This window comes from Haemaphysalis longicornis, unplaced genomic scaffold (genome assembly GCF_048455015.1).
Source record: "Haemaphysalis longicornis isolate Haplotype H1 unplaced genomic scaffold, Haemaphysalis longicornis Haplotype H1 scaffold_40, whole genome shotgun sequence".
Lineage (NCBI taxonomy): Eukaryota > Metazoa > Arthropoda > Arachnida > Ixodida > Ixodidae > Haemaphysalis > Haemaphysalis longicornis.
In genome coordinates, this window is record NW_027526362.1 from 874,437 (window position 1) to 888,210 (window position 13,774).

Sequence of the window (13,774 nt, forward strand, 5' to 3'; positions counted from 1 at the left end):
TACAGTGGCGAAATGGGCAATCTGCACAAAAGATTAATGCAGCACCGGAACGAAGTGAACAAGGGCCTTGCAAAAACGAGCGCCCTGGCAGAGCACTGGAAGAGGATGGGATACTTGGTCGCATGGGACGAGGCGAAAATACTGAAAACCAAGGGCAATCTTTCTTCTCGATTGCTCTAGAGTCCCTCATCATTCAGACGATGCCCGAAACTATCAACAGAGTGGGCGACTATTTGCAGCATATCTATGCGAACTCAGTGCACCGCCTAGTGGCCAATATATAGCTTCGTTTTTCACGACACATACTCATTGTTTACAAGTTAGCCGTAGGGGTACTGAAACGTCAAACGTCTTTTTTGACTTGGTCAGTGACCTATGTTTCATTGTTGCAACAGCTCATATAGTGTATCTCTCCACCGAAGCGACATACCCGGATGTCCATGCGCATGCTTCTTGAAAGGAGATTGCACTTATGCGTTACATTGCCTTCTTTTTGTCATGTAGTGCTCGGGTGAGCACGTGCTCGTGAGGCCCATTTCACGGAAACAAGCCCTCACCCAGGCTAAAGTCTGGGTGAGGGCGTACTAATGCGTTCTCTTGGCCCATTTGCATTGATGGTTTAGACCGTGCCATTTGTTGGGGCTTCAGCTTCATGGAATGCTCTACAAGCACCCTTACAACGTTGCACATTAACCGTAGACGAGGGTGCACAGCTTTCCATCATTGCCTTATTGCACACCAGCCTCACAGATTGGGCCGGTTTTCTAAAATCTTTTGTGTGGGACTGGATACAGGCCTAAATATCAAGTAGCTACTTCAATGCTCTAGTATTTGTGGATAGCTACATGTCATTGTTTGTCTTTTTTCTTCTTTTTAGGTGCCACTTGGAAATTTTGGTAGCGAAAAGGACGGGGGACGTGCCTGTAGCAAAGCTGCTTATGCGTAATGGGCAAATCGGCAATCAGCAGCCTGCTGTGCTACGTCAAATAATAAATTGAAAGTGGTCAAATAATAAATTGAAAGTGTTTTTTTTTACAGACAGGTGTGGCATATACAAGGGCTTAAGGATGCAGGTACACCCGCCGCGGTGGCTCAGTGGCTAAGGCGTTGCGCTGCTGAGCACGAGGTCGCGGGTTCGTTTCCCGGCCGCGGCGGCCGCTTTTCTGATGGAGGCGAAAAGCAAAAACGCCCGTGTGTACGAGATTTCGGCGCACGATAAAGATCCCCAGGTGGTCAAAATTAATCCGGAGCCCTCCACTACGGCGCGCCTCATCGCCTGCGTTGCGTCGGCGCGTTAAACCGCACAATCAATCAATCAAGGATGCAGGTACCTCGACCCTGGACGACAGCACCTTTACACTTGATATTTGCATGGGAATATGTGTTGGCTAGCATAATGCTGCTGTGGTGCGTTCATGACGCAGTGGTTATGCCGTTTCATTGGAGGAAGTGGTGCATGTTATAAATGTGTGGCTGTAAATGCCAACTGCGTATAGCTCCAAAGACCCGCCTCAGTTTGTCTTGTGACTTTTGTTTTAATTTTTTGTGCTACTACACAATCTCTTAAAGCAAGGATAATGGACCTTCGATTGAGCTCTGGTGCTTAACTATTGGTAGCACGGTCTACAAATGGCAGGCTTTTTCAATAAACAAGTGCTTTCACCGCAACAGAACTGAGCACAAAAACCGTTCAACTAAAAATAAACAACTGCCCAGTGAGCACTCGTAAAAACCTCGACAGAATATCATACGAAATTCAGTTGAATCTCAAGAGGAACTCAACGGGAATTCGACGTAAAAAATTCAACGGAAAATCAATGAAACCACGGTGGCCACTTTTCCTGAAAAACTCAACAAATCCTCAACAGAATGACAACAGAAATTCTTTGGATATTCAACAATGTTGGCTGAGTGAATTCAACAAAATTTCGTATGAAACTCAACAAACATTTTTGTAAGGGATGAAGCCCTCCGCGACATGGAAAGCCAGGAGTGTTCCCGCAAGTGTCTTGGCGTGATTCTGACCACTTCGTAGGGTTAAAATAATGAGTTACCCTCTGGAAGGACTGATTGATGTGTTGTGTACCGGCCCTAACTCTCCACCTTGGACAAGACTCCCTCCTACACGGGCTGGAAACCAACGTCATCGGGAGCTTCCCGCCGGCCAGAGATGCTGTTGGAGATGCAGCGTATTGGAAATTGCCAGGACCGCCTGCAATATTATCGGGTTCAATCACCCAACCCTCCCATCATCTGGTTTTCGCCGGTTCCCTAACCCCCCACCCCTTCATCTACGGGGAGCGACAAGGCTTTGTGCGCAAGGACGCGGGGCGACTAATTCTGCTACTGGGCACAAGCCGCTTTCCGCGGCTTCACGGGAAGCCAAGCGCCCGCCGGCAAGGCAAGTCACAATGCGCGATAATGGTGCAGGGAGGGATGCCCTCATGAAAATTGACGTTGATTTTTAATAGACCCCTTATTGTGTTTCTATAGAGTCAATAAAAAGTCAATTAAAACTCGTTGCTTATAGACTGTGCTCGTTAGAAAGTCAACAGGATTTTTATTGCCCAAACTCAATCAACATTTATGGCCTTCGATTGACTGTAGGGTTTAACGCGCCGACGCAACGCAGGCGATGAGGCGCGCCGTAGTGGAGGGCTCCGGATTAATATTTACCACCTGGGGATCTTTAACGTGCGCCGAAATCTCGTACACACGGGCGTTTTTGCTTTTCGCCTCCATCAGAAAAGCGGCCGCCGCGGCCGGGAATCGAACCCGCGACCTCGTGCTCAGCAGCGCAACGCCTTAGCCACTGAGCCACCGCGGCGGGTACATTTATGGCCTTCAAGACACTGAGTTTTAATACACTTCATATAGCGGTGGTATAGAGTGAACCAAAACTCCCATCTTAAATCCTGTGGCCAGTATAAAATCAATGAACTTTTTATTGCAAAAATGCAACAAGCATCTTATTGCCTTCAATATATTGAGTCTTAACAGATTCTGCATTGTCTTTCTATAGGGTCAATCGAACTCCTAATTTCTGGACTGTTGTCATTAGAGAGGCAATAAACGTGTTATTACGAATACACATCAACAATCTTAATGCCTTCATGATGTTGAGTTTCAATAGACTCTGTATTGAATTATTACAGCCCACCCACGGAGTTCTGGTAGTTTATCGGTGCATATATGCGGGGGGCTACTGCGCCGTGTGCCCCGCTGCATGAACCGAGATTGCGTGATGGTCGTCCCGCACTTCGTCTTGGGAGCACCAGGGAGCGGTGGCGCCTGGGGTGACGGACATCACTGCCGGACAGTGAGAGCGCCTAAAAAGCCCCGCTGTTTAAACTTGCCAGAAAACATGACTCACGGGGAGCAGGATAATAGGGGTATACTCAATAAGAAGTTTGCAGAAAGACAATTGAGGTTAATTTAATATAAGCTCATCAGAAACTCTATTCAAACTTAGGTCATATGCAAGAGGATGTTATGACTATGCACAAAAAGAATTTTATAGAGATCTACTTGAGATAAATCTAATCAAAACCCATCAGAAACTTTATCAAACCTGACTTTTGCGCAAGAGGATCTTAACACCATACTCGATAATTTTAAGATAGCTAATTAAAGAAAAATTAACAAAAACTCATCAAAAATTCAGTTCAAACTTTATTCACACGCAACAGGATGTTACGACTATACTCTATAAAAATTTTATAGAAAACTGATTGAGATAAGTTTAATAAAAAAAACCTCGGAAACTCCATTCAAACCTGAGCCACAGGCAACAGGCTGTTACGACTGTCCGCAGTAAGGATTGTATAGAAAGCTTATTGAAAATATTTTATAAAAAGCCCACAAGAAACTCATAGGAAACTGCATTCCGAGCCGGTAAAGTCTATTGACTTGGCGCTATCTACTTTTAATTAAAACGCGGTGGCCAATTTGTAATGGAAACTCAATAAAAATATTGTATAAAATGTTAACAAAATGTTTATGGGATTCTTTTGAGAAATCTCTATGAGGAGTTTATTAAATCTCAGTAAATATTTTTAGGAGGGTGAACAATGGCGTGATGCGTTGCTCCTCCGGCGGCAATCTTCAGCTGGGAGCCGAGCATCGTGGGGCCGCTTTGTAGTGGATCCGAGACGGCGCTGCTCAAAGAATGTTGCACCACCGAAGCCAACCGACTGACCTGTGAGAGGGAAAGTGCCTTCCCTTTCTGAGTGTGTGGACATCCGTTTCAGTGCCCCGGGTTGGTGCGTTCTGACGTCAGCCGAGGAAAAGGGGAAAAGGGGTCGGACGCAACATGGTTATTTCATCTCGTGTGCGCAGGAGCGCAAAAACCTGTTCACTGAGTCAAACGCCAAGTAAATATCTGCACATAAAGTTTCTTTCTTCGCCCTACGCGTTCCCAATGTTTTTCCCAACTCCGGATCAACGAACGCCATCACCGGTCACACTAATAGATCCACAACAGGAGCTAGACTGCATTGTTCTTTTGGTTTTGTTTACTCTCGAACGTATGTAGGAACGCTTGTTGGAGCAAAAAATACAACTTTTACGCTAGCTCTTTTTACTGTCTTTTTTTTTTTTTGGAAAAGATAGGAAAAAGTCGACCTTGGGTAGCAGGAGGGGGGGTTGAGTCTGGAAAATCTTTATTTCGGCTGCATTCGCCCTCGTCGGGTCAACGCTAACGGGACTAGAAATTTGACATCCACGGAAAACAACAATGAACCTTCCTGACTTTTCAGCTCACCGTAGGTGCTTTCGGTTGTGCTTCTTCTATAAAACATGTCATAAAAATTCCACCTTATAAGAACAGGTCCTTGCACTTCCCTGCACACGTAATTCTGAATGGCAATAGCTGCAAACTTGGCCTGTCATCTCGTCCTGCTAACCTGTACAGTGAGAAATTCATGCTTCCAATAAAGTCCCCACAGATATCGCCATTATTGTTACATCCGGCCGCTCGGCATGTTGCGGTGTTCGGCATAGCGCGGGCGCGGTGCTATATCTTGACAAGATCTGAGCGCCCGTCTACGCGGCGGTGATGTAGTGTGCGCTGGCTTTATAGCCGGCAGCCGTATCTGTGGGTACTTCTTCTTCACTCTTCTCTTGTATTCACGCCAGTCCCTGCGTCGAATAAAGCAGTAAGCCACTGCTTCCGAGTCGTCTTGCTTCCGTCATTTTTAGACTCAACAACCATTAGCGTTACCGCCCTTTTCAAAACAACTGTTCAGGACTCATCTTGTTCACGGCATTGTTTTGCCATATGCACATCTGTATTCCTTTAGTGTTGTCCCAAATAGCGTCCTCTTCAATTTTTCACTCCCTCTAGTTCTGCCCTGTAGGTCGAGACAATGACTTTAATATTAAAACAAATTGATTTAGTGATTGTGTAGATCAACGCCCTGACGCAACGCAGGTGCGCCGTAGTGGAGGGCTCCGAATTAATTTTGACCACCTGCGTATCTTATACACACCGGCGTTTTTGCTTTTCCTCTCCATCAGAAAAGCGGAATAATAAAATAAATAAATATTTGACGTGTAACTTTTGTGTACAAGCGTTTCTGGCTACTTTTGGGTTTAGCCACAGTGATAGCCTGCCTCTTTGCTCTAGTGCGGCATTTTTGTGCTGCCTAGCATCTTTTTCTGAGTCGTACAGTTGTGTTCGACCACATTTCACCAGGGATGGTGAGCTGGACTACCCGCAACCGGCTACAGCAGAGACAGCACCGACAGCAGAAACGTGTTCGATTCGGCCATCGTGTGTCCTCTAGTTGCCATCGTTATTATACCTTTTTTATTTTGCTCCTTTGTCTTTTTCCTTCATCTTCGCTATTGTAAGGCCTACGTTTCCACTATAAATACAAATGTGCTTAACTATTTATGTGATTACAAGTTCAAAGTACTCCTGTGGGCTTGATTGTATGTCTTTGAAAGAGCCATGAAGAGAAAATATTCAGTATCTCACTCAGCTTCATTACAGCCACAAAAGATGTTTTTTAACAGAAAGAAAGCAAGAATTAAGAAGAAATTTCAAATTTTGCGCCAGAGTGACGCGTTATGAGAAAGAATCACGTCATATGGGCCAACAATAAAACAATTTTTAGTGAGTTAACGCACGTTAGCATTCAAGTGATGTGGTCAATGGAACTAGAGGCCCAATTACAGACGTCCAGTCATGTGTCGTCGCGACAAATTAGTTAGGCGGCCGCCAATCGCACAAACAAGGTTCCGTGACGTCACAGAAAATTTGCGGGAAATTGGCTCGTGGGTCGCGACTGCTTCACATGTTTTCTTTAATATATCCGTTATTTGTTCGAAGATTGCGATGATATTGGTATTATTGTTATCGGGACTAAGCAGTCTTTCTAATAAACCCAATTTGTATTTTGTTTTCATGGCTCCTTTAAACCGGCCAGGAAGAAAAAGTACAAGTTTATTTTATTCAAAATACTTGGTGTTTAATAGTGCGTCTAGTGCTCGTCTGGCAGCAAAACATGTTCTAATAGCTAAGAAAAATGAACATTTTAAGCAAAAATATCCATTCACCCGCTAAATCGCAGCACTTCGTAACGTCCACGATTACGTATTCCGGGAAGATGCCAAAAACAAACGTTACTATGTGGACTAAGGTGGTTGCGGACGGGGGAAACGCCTTTTTTTCACTTTTTTACCGTCTACATTCATAAATGGTGCGATGATACCTATCCGAAAAACTGTGTAAATATGTTCTGTTTCTGACGAGATTTCCACCTGGAATACTTTTGGTATTGTTGATAGTAAGCATTCGTGAAAATTTGGTTATGTTCCACAATCAGGGTCACGTAACCGGCAATGTTGCATATGCAACCTGGCCAGTGACGTGTAAGACAAGCCCAACATACACGTAAGCTCTGCCAGGCATCATGGGCCTGAGTAGTGCCGCACTAACCGCCTCTGCGGTTACTTGTTCGTTCGCCAGCTCCCTTGTTTACTCCACCATTATTACTTCTGCTATAAAATTAATGTGCACTGAATGTAGGCGCAAAGAGCCCATTTTTCGTGCTTATAATTTGCTTTGGCTTTTGCCGGTCGCGACAACTGCATGCAACTGCCGGTAATCCGTCATGAGTGCAGTGCGGAAAGAAGCTAGGGCGTCGCATGCCTAGTCTCTGTTTTCCTCATTATGCAGCTATTTGCTTAATTTGTGCTAAAAGTGGCGTCACTGTTATTCTGACGAGCAATCTTTTGAATGAACCAAACAAGCATTTTGTTTTCATGGCTCTTTTAACACAACTGTTCATGCCGAACTCATGCCGCATGTGCAAGTGTCTTGGCGTGATTTTGACCGCTTTGTAGTGTTAAAACAATGAGTTACCGTCTGAAAGGACTGATTGAGGTGTTTGTGTGCCGGCCCGAACTCTCCGCCTTGGACAAAACTCCCTCCTACACGGGATGGAAACCAATGTCGTTGGGAGCTTCCCGCCGGCCGGAGATGCTGTTACGGTCAGCGTATGGGCAATTGCCACCACCGTCTGCAATATTATCGGGTTCAATCACCCAACCCTCCCGTCATCTGGTTTTTGCCGGTTCCTTCACGCCCCACCCCTTCATCGACGGGGAGCGACAAGACTTTGTGCGCAAGGACGCGGGACGACTAATTCTGCTATAGGACACAAGCCGCTTTCCGCGGCTTCACGGGAACCCAAGCGCCTGCCGGCAAGGCAAGTCACAATGCGCGATAATGTGGCAGGGAGGGATGAATAATGCCGTGCTGCGTTGCTCCTCCGGATGCCATTGTGTTCATGCCGAAGCCATGCCGCATGTGCTAGGTCTATGTTTAGTTAGCTAGAGCAGAGTCCTTCAATGCTTTACATTGAAGGACTCTGGCTAGAGCCAACGACAGGCCGGGTTGAAGGTTTGCTGTTGGACTTGCTTTTAACACAAGCCCTTGTTTCAAACGTTAGGCACGAACTTCCTCAACTTTTTTTGCTTATTTTGTTTTGATTAATTTAGTTTTTGCTCTGTGCCGTCGGTTATTTTTGGGGTGTTCGCTGCACCACAACGACGACGAACGTTCCAATTTTACCTGTTGAATAACTGCTTTTAGTTGTACGCACTTTTTTGCTGCAAAAGCGTGTGTTATTTGTGATGTACACACGCCCATGTCACTTAAAATATGGTTTATATGCGCGTGAACGCCTTGAAATTTTATAGGCTCCGACATAAAACGTGAATGAAATAAATTGTGAAATGAACATAGGAGGGGACGGTGAAGTGCATAAAAATGTGTAGGGCACATAATCTGAAACGTGAGTATGGACTCAATGGGAAGCGGCAATGATGAGACAAATTTAGGCAGCGTCAACAGCCTGTCAAGAGCCCCTTACTCCTGCAAGGGCAGTGAAGGCCCCGGAAAATGCCTGGGAACCCTCCTGAATACACTCAATGCTGAGGTGGTCTGAAGCTCCGCGATAATTGCTTTTGCCGTAAAATTCAGCAAACATTTACTGGCTCAATTTTGTTCCTTCTGAATTCCATTCTGTCAAACCATTCTATATAGTGCTTCGGCGTTTACCGACGTATTCTTTACATGCAACGCATTGAATGCCGTGATTCTATGAGTGATCCTTTGCGGGCGTCTGTTTTCGCTGAGGTTTGTTTTAACGATAATTCGACAGAAAATTTTAGACGAGACATTTTCGGGAGCATCACGAATTTCTGTAGATATCAAATTATATGCGCCAAAATGAAATCTTCAATGAGCAAGATTTCTGGCGTATGTACACACTACTAGTGCAGTTAAGTTTGCCGTTAGAACGCAACAAAGCATCCTCGAGGAAACTTCACTCGCTATTGACACGCGTTTGGCGAGCGATGAACGCTGTGACGTGACGATGACCAGCCGGTGGAATCGTTTGTGTGCAGGAAGTGGCTTGGCGGGGGTCTGCCTCGCCGAGAGCGTGGAGTTCGTAATGACCGTGAGCGAAGCCTCCGCTCGCTTCCTGTTTTCTTTTCTTTCCGCGTGCTCCCGTTAGGCGCTGCCGTGTCACGTCTTCCGTATAAAAGGCAGGGATTCGCAGCGGCAAGTCAGACGTTTCTCTGCCTGTGAGTCATGCAGCATTCGGTGAGTAGAGAAGAGCCAGAAATCTCCGACGATAACTACGGCAACAATGCGGTATAGTTGGAGCGGTGGGCAAAGATTCGGCTATCAATACACCTTCTGTTTCGACTACCCGCCGACCCATATCTCTTATATTGCTGTCGTTGGTCACTGCGGGTTCCCTGGAGCATCACATTTACTCTACCTGTGCGTCGCGCATTTGTGGTGAACACTCACGTAGGTTATTAACCTTTGGAGAAAGGAGAAAGCTTTCACCTATCTTCGCACGTGAAAAATGGTATTCCTTGTTTGCCAGAAATCGCGGAGGTTATTGACAAAAAAAGAACATCAAGAGTTTCTGCGGGTCCTGCAGATGCTTTTTTAACAGAAGGCGTTCACCTGAAGGCGTGCTCGGCGCTAAAGCTTTCATGAGACTGTTGACGTTCATTTAATACTATCAGTAGGCCAGAAACCGTTTGGTGACGATTCAGAGCACTTATACGGTGGTAAAGAAATACTATAGCCACCGCACTGCTTGCGAAAAAAATCTTTTTTAGGGCTAACATTTAGAGCACTAGGACTTCATACCTCTCAATGCACATGCATCAACTCTTTTAATATTCCCCTTTAGCCGCCAATAATACCCACAGTAGAGTGATCGTGAATATATCAGTACCACATGTCCGACCAGCTTTTGGTTCCAAGGGTAGCGCACGTTCTGCAGGTCATTGTGGTCGTCTGATGCGTATGCGAATCAGACGTAGTTTTAAATGGCGATTCAATTGACAGCATAGCAATTTAGGTACCGAATTAAAACCAACTAAGGGAAATGGCAGAGGAAAAATGGTCTATTTTGAGTACCGGAGTATGTAGGATTAGAATTTCGGATCCCATTACACTGCGGAGAGAAAGAATGTGGAATATTTCATCTGCTGAATGACCGACGATGAACGCACATAGTCAAAGCATTCAAGCTTACAATGAAATATTATTACGGGGCCGCAATGCGCAGCGTTGATTTCAACATCCCAAAATGCCCTCTCATTTCGTTCTTCCATTACCAGCAAATGAAGAAGGCCGGCGATAGCTTTGGCCGTTGCTTTTAGGACACTTATCGACCAAAAAACAAACCAAACAATTGTAGAGCGCCTGGGGTTGCGGAGCGCTGCGCTCGCGGCTCTGGGTGCGTAGTTGCTGGGGTAACGTCACATGACCGGGGCGGCTGTGGTGCTCTTGCCCGTCCTCGCGGCTCTCGCCGCCGTTTTATCCATTGAGGCGTAGTGTTAAGTGGAGTGCGCAGTAAAAGGAGGGTCGGCGAGGTGGCAATTGAAGACGGAGTGTAATTGATTAGGAGACAGACCCAAAAATGCTGAACGACAAAAGAAGCAGCAGGCATACCATGGCATCAGTAACGACGGGAAGGTTTCTACCCAGTACACGGAAGCACGCAAGGCGCGCTTGTCATGGTGCGCGGATTTGGTTCGCATAAGGTGCACCACAAGCGTTTAGTTGCGAGCTTTCGTGGGAATTGAGGGCTGCAATGCCGACGCTTTTCAAAAAATACACCTATGGCTGTCTTCTTTTTTTTTTTTCAGAAACGTGCTTACAAAGAAGCCACATCAGCTGTTAAAGTCTAGAACAGTCACCCTCTCGTGCAGTATGTGCACAGCCCCTTTCAAAGAAGAAAGCGAACAGAAAAACACATTTTGAATGCTCAGGAAATGACCATGGCCTTTGCGCACCAGTCAGTTTTCAAAAATACACAGCCCCGCTGCCCATTATTTATGTGTTTCTGGAAATAGTTCAGCTGCCCCCGAAACGGCCAAATGATAGGACAGCAAAATAACACAAGACTCAAGTGTACCAACAGTGGAGTTTATTCTCCGTGTTTCATATCGACATGGCCCCTTAAAAGTTGGTTAGAACCTTGGGTAGCAAATGTGGTAACATAATAGCAGAAATTGTTTTTACCGCCTTCGGCTCATTTCAAACGGCCAGGACGGAGGATTCTGGCTGGTTATGTATGCTTCCAGGTGATGTATCCGTGTAGTGCACAGAAGATATCAGCTAGCTGTAAATGCGGCAGAGTGCGACCAGTAGTGTAACTCATGTAGTGCATGTAGTCTGTAGAGCAACCCATTTTGAAAAAGGATGAAATCAGCCAAGGATCGTAGTTTTATACTGACTTCAATGACAGAACTACGACGAGAATGAAGAGTCCAGCCCTCTTACAAGCAATAGGTATTTATTCTTGCAAATCTAAAGATTTTCTGCTACATCTCAATATATATAGCACCTTGCTTCCACGTGGCGCTTATTAGCGCTAGAGTTAACACCAAAACTACTTGCATCTTTACATTTCAGGTTGCCATCCTCTTCGCCATCGTGGGAGCCGCATCGGCCGGCCTTTTGGGTGGCGGTGGTGGAGGGGGCTACGGGGGTGGTGGCTTTGGCGGTGGCGGTTTTGGAGGTGGTGGATTTGGAGGTGGTGGCTTTGGCGGTGGCGATGACATCGGCGTGGCATCAATTTCGTACGTCAAGACCCCCGTGGTGGACGTCAAGTACGTGGCCAAGCCCGTGGTTAGCTACGTGGCTAAACCAGTCGCCACTGTGTCTCACGCTGTCAAGCCCGTGGTGACCTACACCAGCATCTCGAGCGGCGGAGGAGGATTTGGAGGTGGCGGCTTCGGCGGAGGAGGATTCGGCGGAGGAGGATTTGGAGGCGGCGGGGGCGGCGGCTACGGCGGCGGCTACGGCGGCGGCCACGGAGGATGGCATTGATCACAAGGATCTTATTACCAACTCCACGCACGATGTTTCTTCACGTTCTTCGCGCCCTACCGCAAGCCCCACCTTTCATGAGAGATGTTTCGGAGAAAGCGTTCCTAGATCCTTCCGCACGTGATGGATGCAGAGGAAGGAACCCAAGAGGAAACAGGCACCCATAAGACTTTATTTTTGATTCGCGAGAAAGAAGCAACGATAAAGCGGCAAATAAATATCTCAACATTCATTTGTGTCGGCTGGTCTCGTAACTTTCTAATGCAAAATGCCAACAAAGAGATGATGAACTAAGCATTCCCATTGACAATCAGCGCAGGCTCAGTGGCAAAGGCATTGTGCTGCTGAGTCCAAGGACGCGGGTGCGATCTCACGTGCGATTGGTTCTTTTCTGATAAAGGGGAAAGTTAAAATACCCGTTTTTTGAGATTGCGCCGCATGTTAGAGATCCCCAGGTTGTCAAATATTCCGGAACCTTCCACTACGGCGTGTCTCATAGCCAAGGCGTAGCTTTTGCGAGTAAAACCCCATAATTCGAAGTATTCCTATTTCTAATCGTCCAATAACGAAGCAACAGGAAACGGGAAGTTTATTTGGTAAGCTACAAGCCCGAATACACGCCCGTGGTACGGCTTGCAGTTGTCGATAGACCACAACCATAAAAGCCTTACGCTGTACACATGGACTGCATAAGAAGGAAGACTTGTAGTCTGAAAAGGTGTTTGAAATCGTCTACTCAAACAAGGTCCTTCTATTTCTTCTTGTATAGTAATTATAACAAATGTATTACATATAAAAGCTTGTAACTAGTAACTTCCAAACCTGAGTGAACCAAAAAATTTAGTCCTACCTCATAATTTAGCTTAAGGAATTCTTCTTCGGAATAGCCTTAAACTTGTCCGGGCTTCTTGTTTGCGCCCCTTGCGCTGCAGTCGTAAAAATCCTATAAGAGGAAGAGGGGGACCATTCTTAAGGCGAACATGTCAGGTGGTTCATCTATCGCAAAAGGAACCGTAGTTGCCTCTGGGTTTTCGGCGTAAGTACGAATTGGGCCAAGATGATGCCTGCTGCGAAGAGAAAATAAATAAATGAAAACACGTTGGCGTGATTTGGGATTCGAAAGCAGGGTACCAGATCAGGACACTGGTGCATTATTACTGGACATACTCGGCACCCTGGAAGAAGAATTAGCCTGATGCCGGCCCCGAGACAGGTGATAGTGATGGCACAATCGTAGAACAGAAAAAGGTGGAGTAGGGCAGGGACTGCGGCAAAGATGGCGCGTGAATTGCGGCCAGTTGGCCTGCGGTAGAAATTCGTCTCAGAAGGCGAGGTAACGATAGCTGAGAAAGCGACTAAGCACGTTGCAGCAGTGGAGGAGGACGAATAAATGTTTATTTCACGAGCGCTGGCGCGCTATTAGGGCACCCGCCTGGTGGGGAGCGTCCCTAGCCCGGGATGCCCCAGCCTTGGCAGGCAGTCCAGGCCCTCATCACCAGTATGTGCTCGGTAACAGGGTGCGGGCTTTTCAGGCAAGCCCCCCACTGCTCGTAAGAGGGGAAGGGTCGGGGTTAGGCGTGAGGTTTTTCTGCACTCCAATATTTGGTTGTATACGGTGCCGGGCAAGGGATAGAAATTACAGGTGGCCGGGTATATGGTGGTGTAGATGGCATGAAGAAGTGTGCGATGAGGATGTTTGTATTCTTCTCAGGCTAGTGGCTTGCTATCGAGATAAATGGGGATGCGGAGCCGGGACTATTCTTGTGCTTTGGCGATAGTGGGCCAGAATATCTCCATTTTTTACGAGAAGTTCTATTTCGGGAGCAGCAGGCGATGTCTGTCCCTCGTAGATAATGGCCCGGTGTACGTGCGTGTGGGCAGCGGCATGGGCCGACTCAT

General features: G+C 46.5%; 1 protein-coding gene across 1 annotated transcript in view; it reads left to right on the plus strand.

Annotated features, from left to right (window-relative positions):
• LOC144137549 (uncharacterized) overlaps positions 1-11,961 on the plus strand; it is a 62,207-nt gene extending 50,246 nt beyond the window's left edge. The window contains exons 2-3 of the mRNA XM_077669480.1: positions 8,920-8,972; positions 11,459-11,961. Coding sequence (XP_077525606.1) covers positions 8,920-8,972; positions 11,459-11,875 — 470 coding nt within the window. The 3' untranslated portion in view covers positions 11,876-11,961. The remainder of the gene's footprint in view (positions 1-8,919; positions 8,973-11,458) is intronic.
• The last annotated feature ends 1,813 nt before the right edge of the window (positions 11,962-13,774 follow it).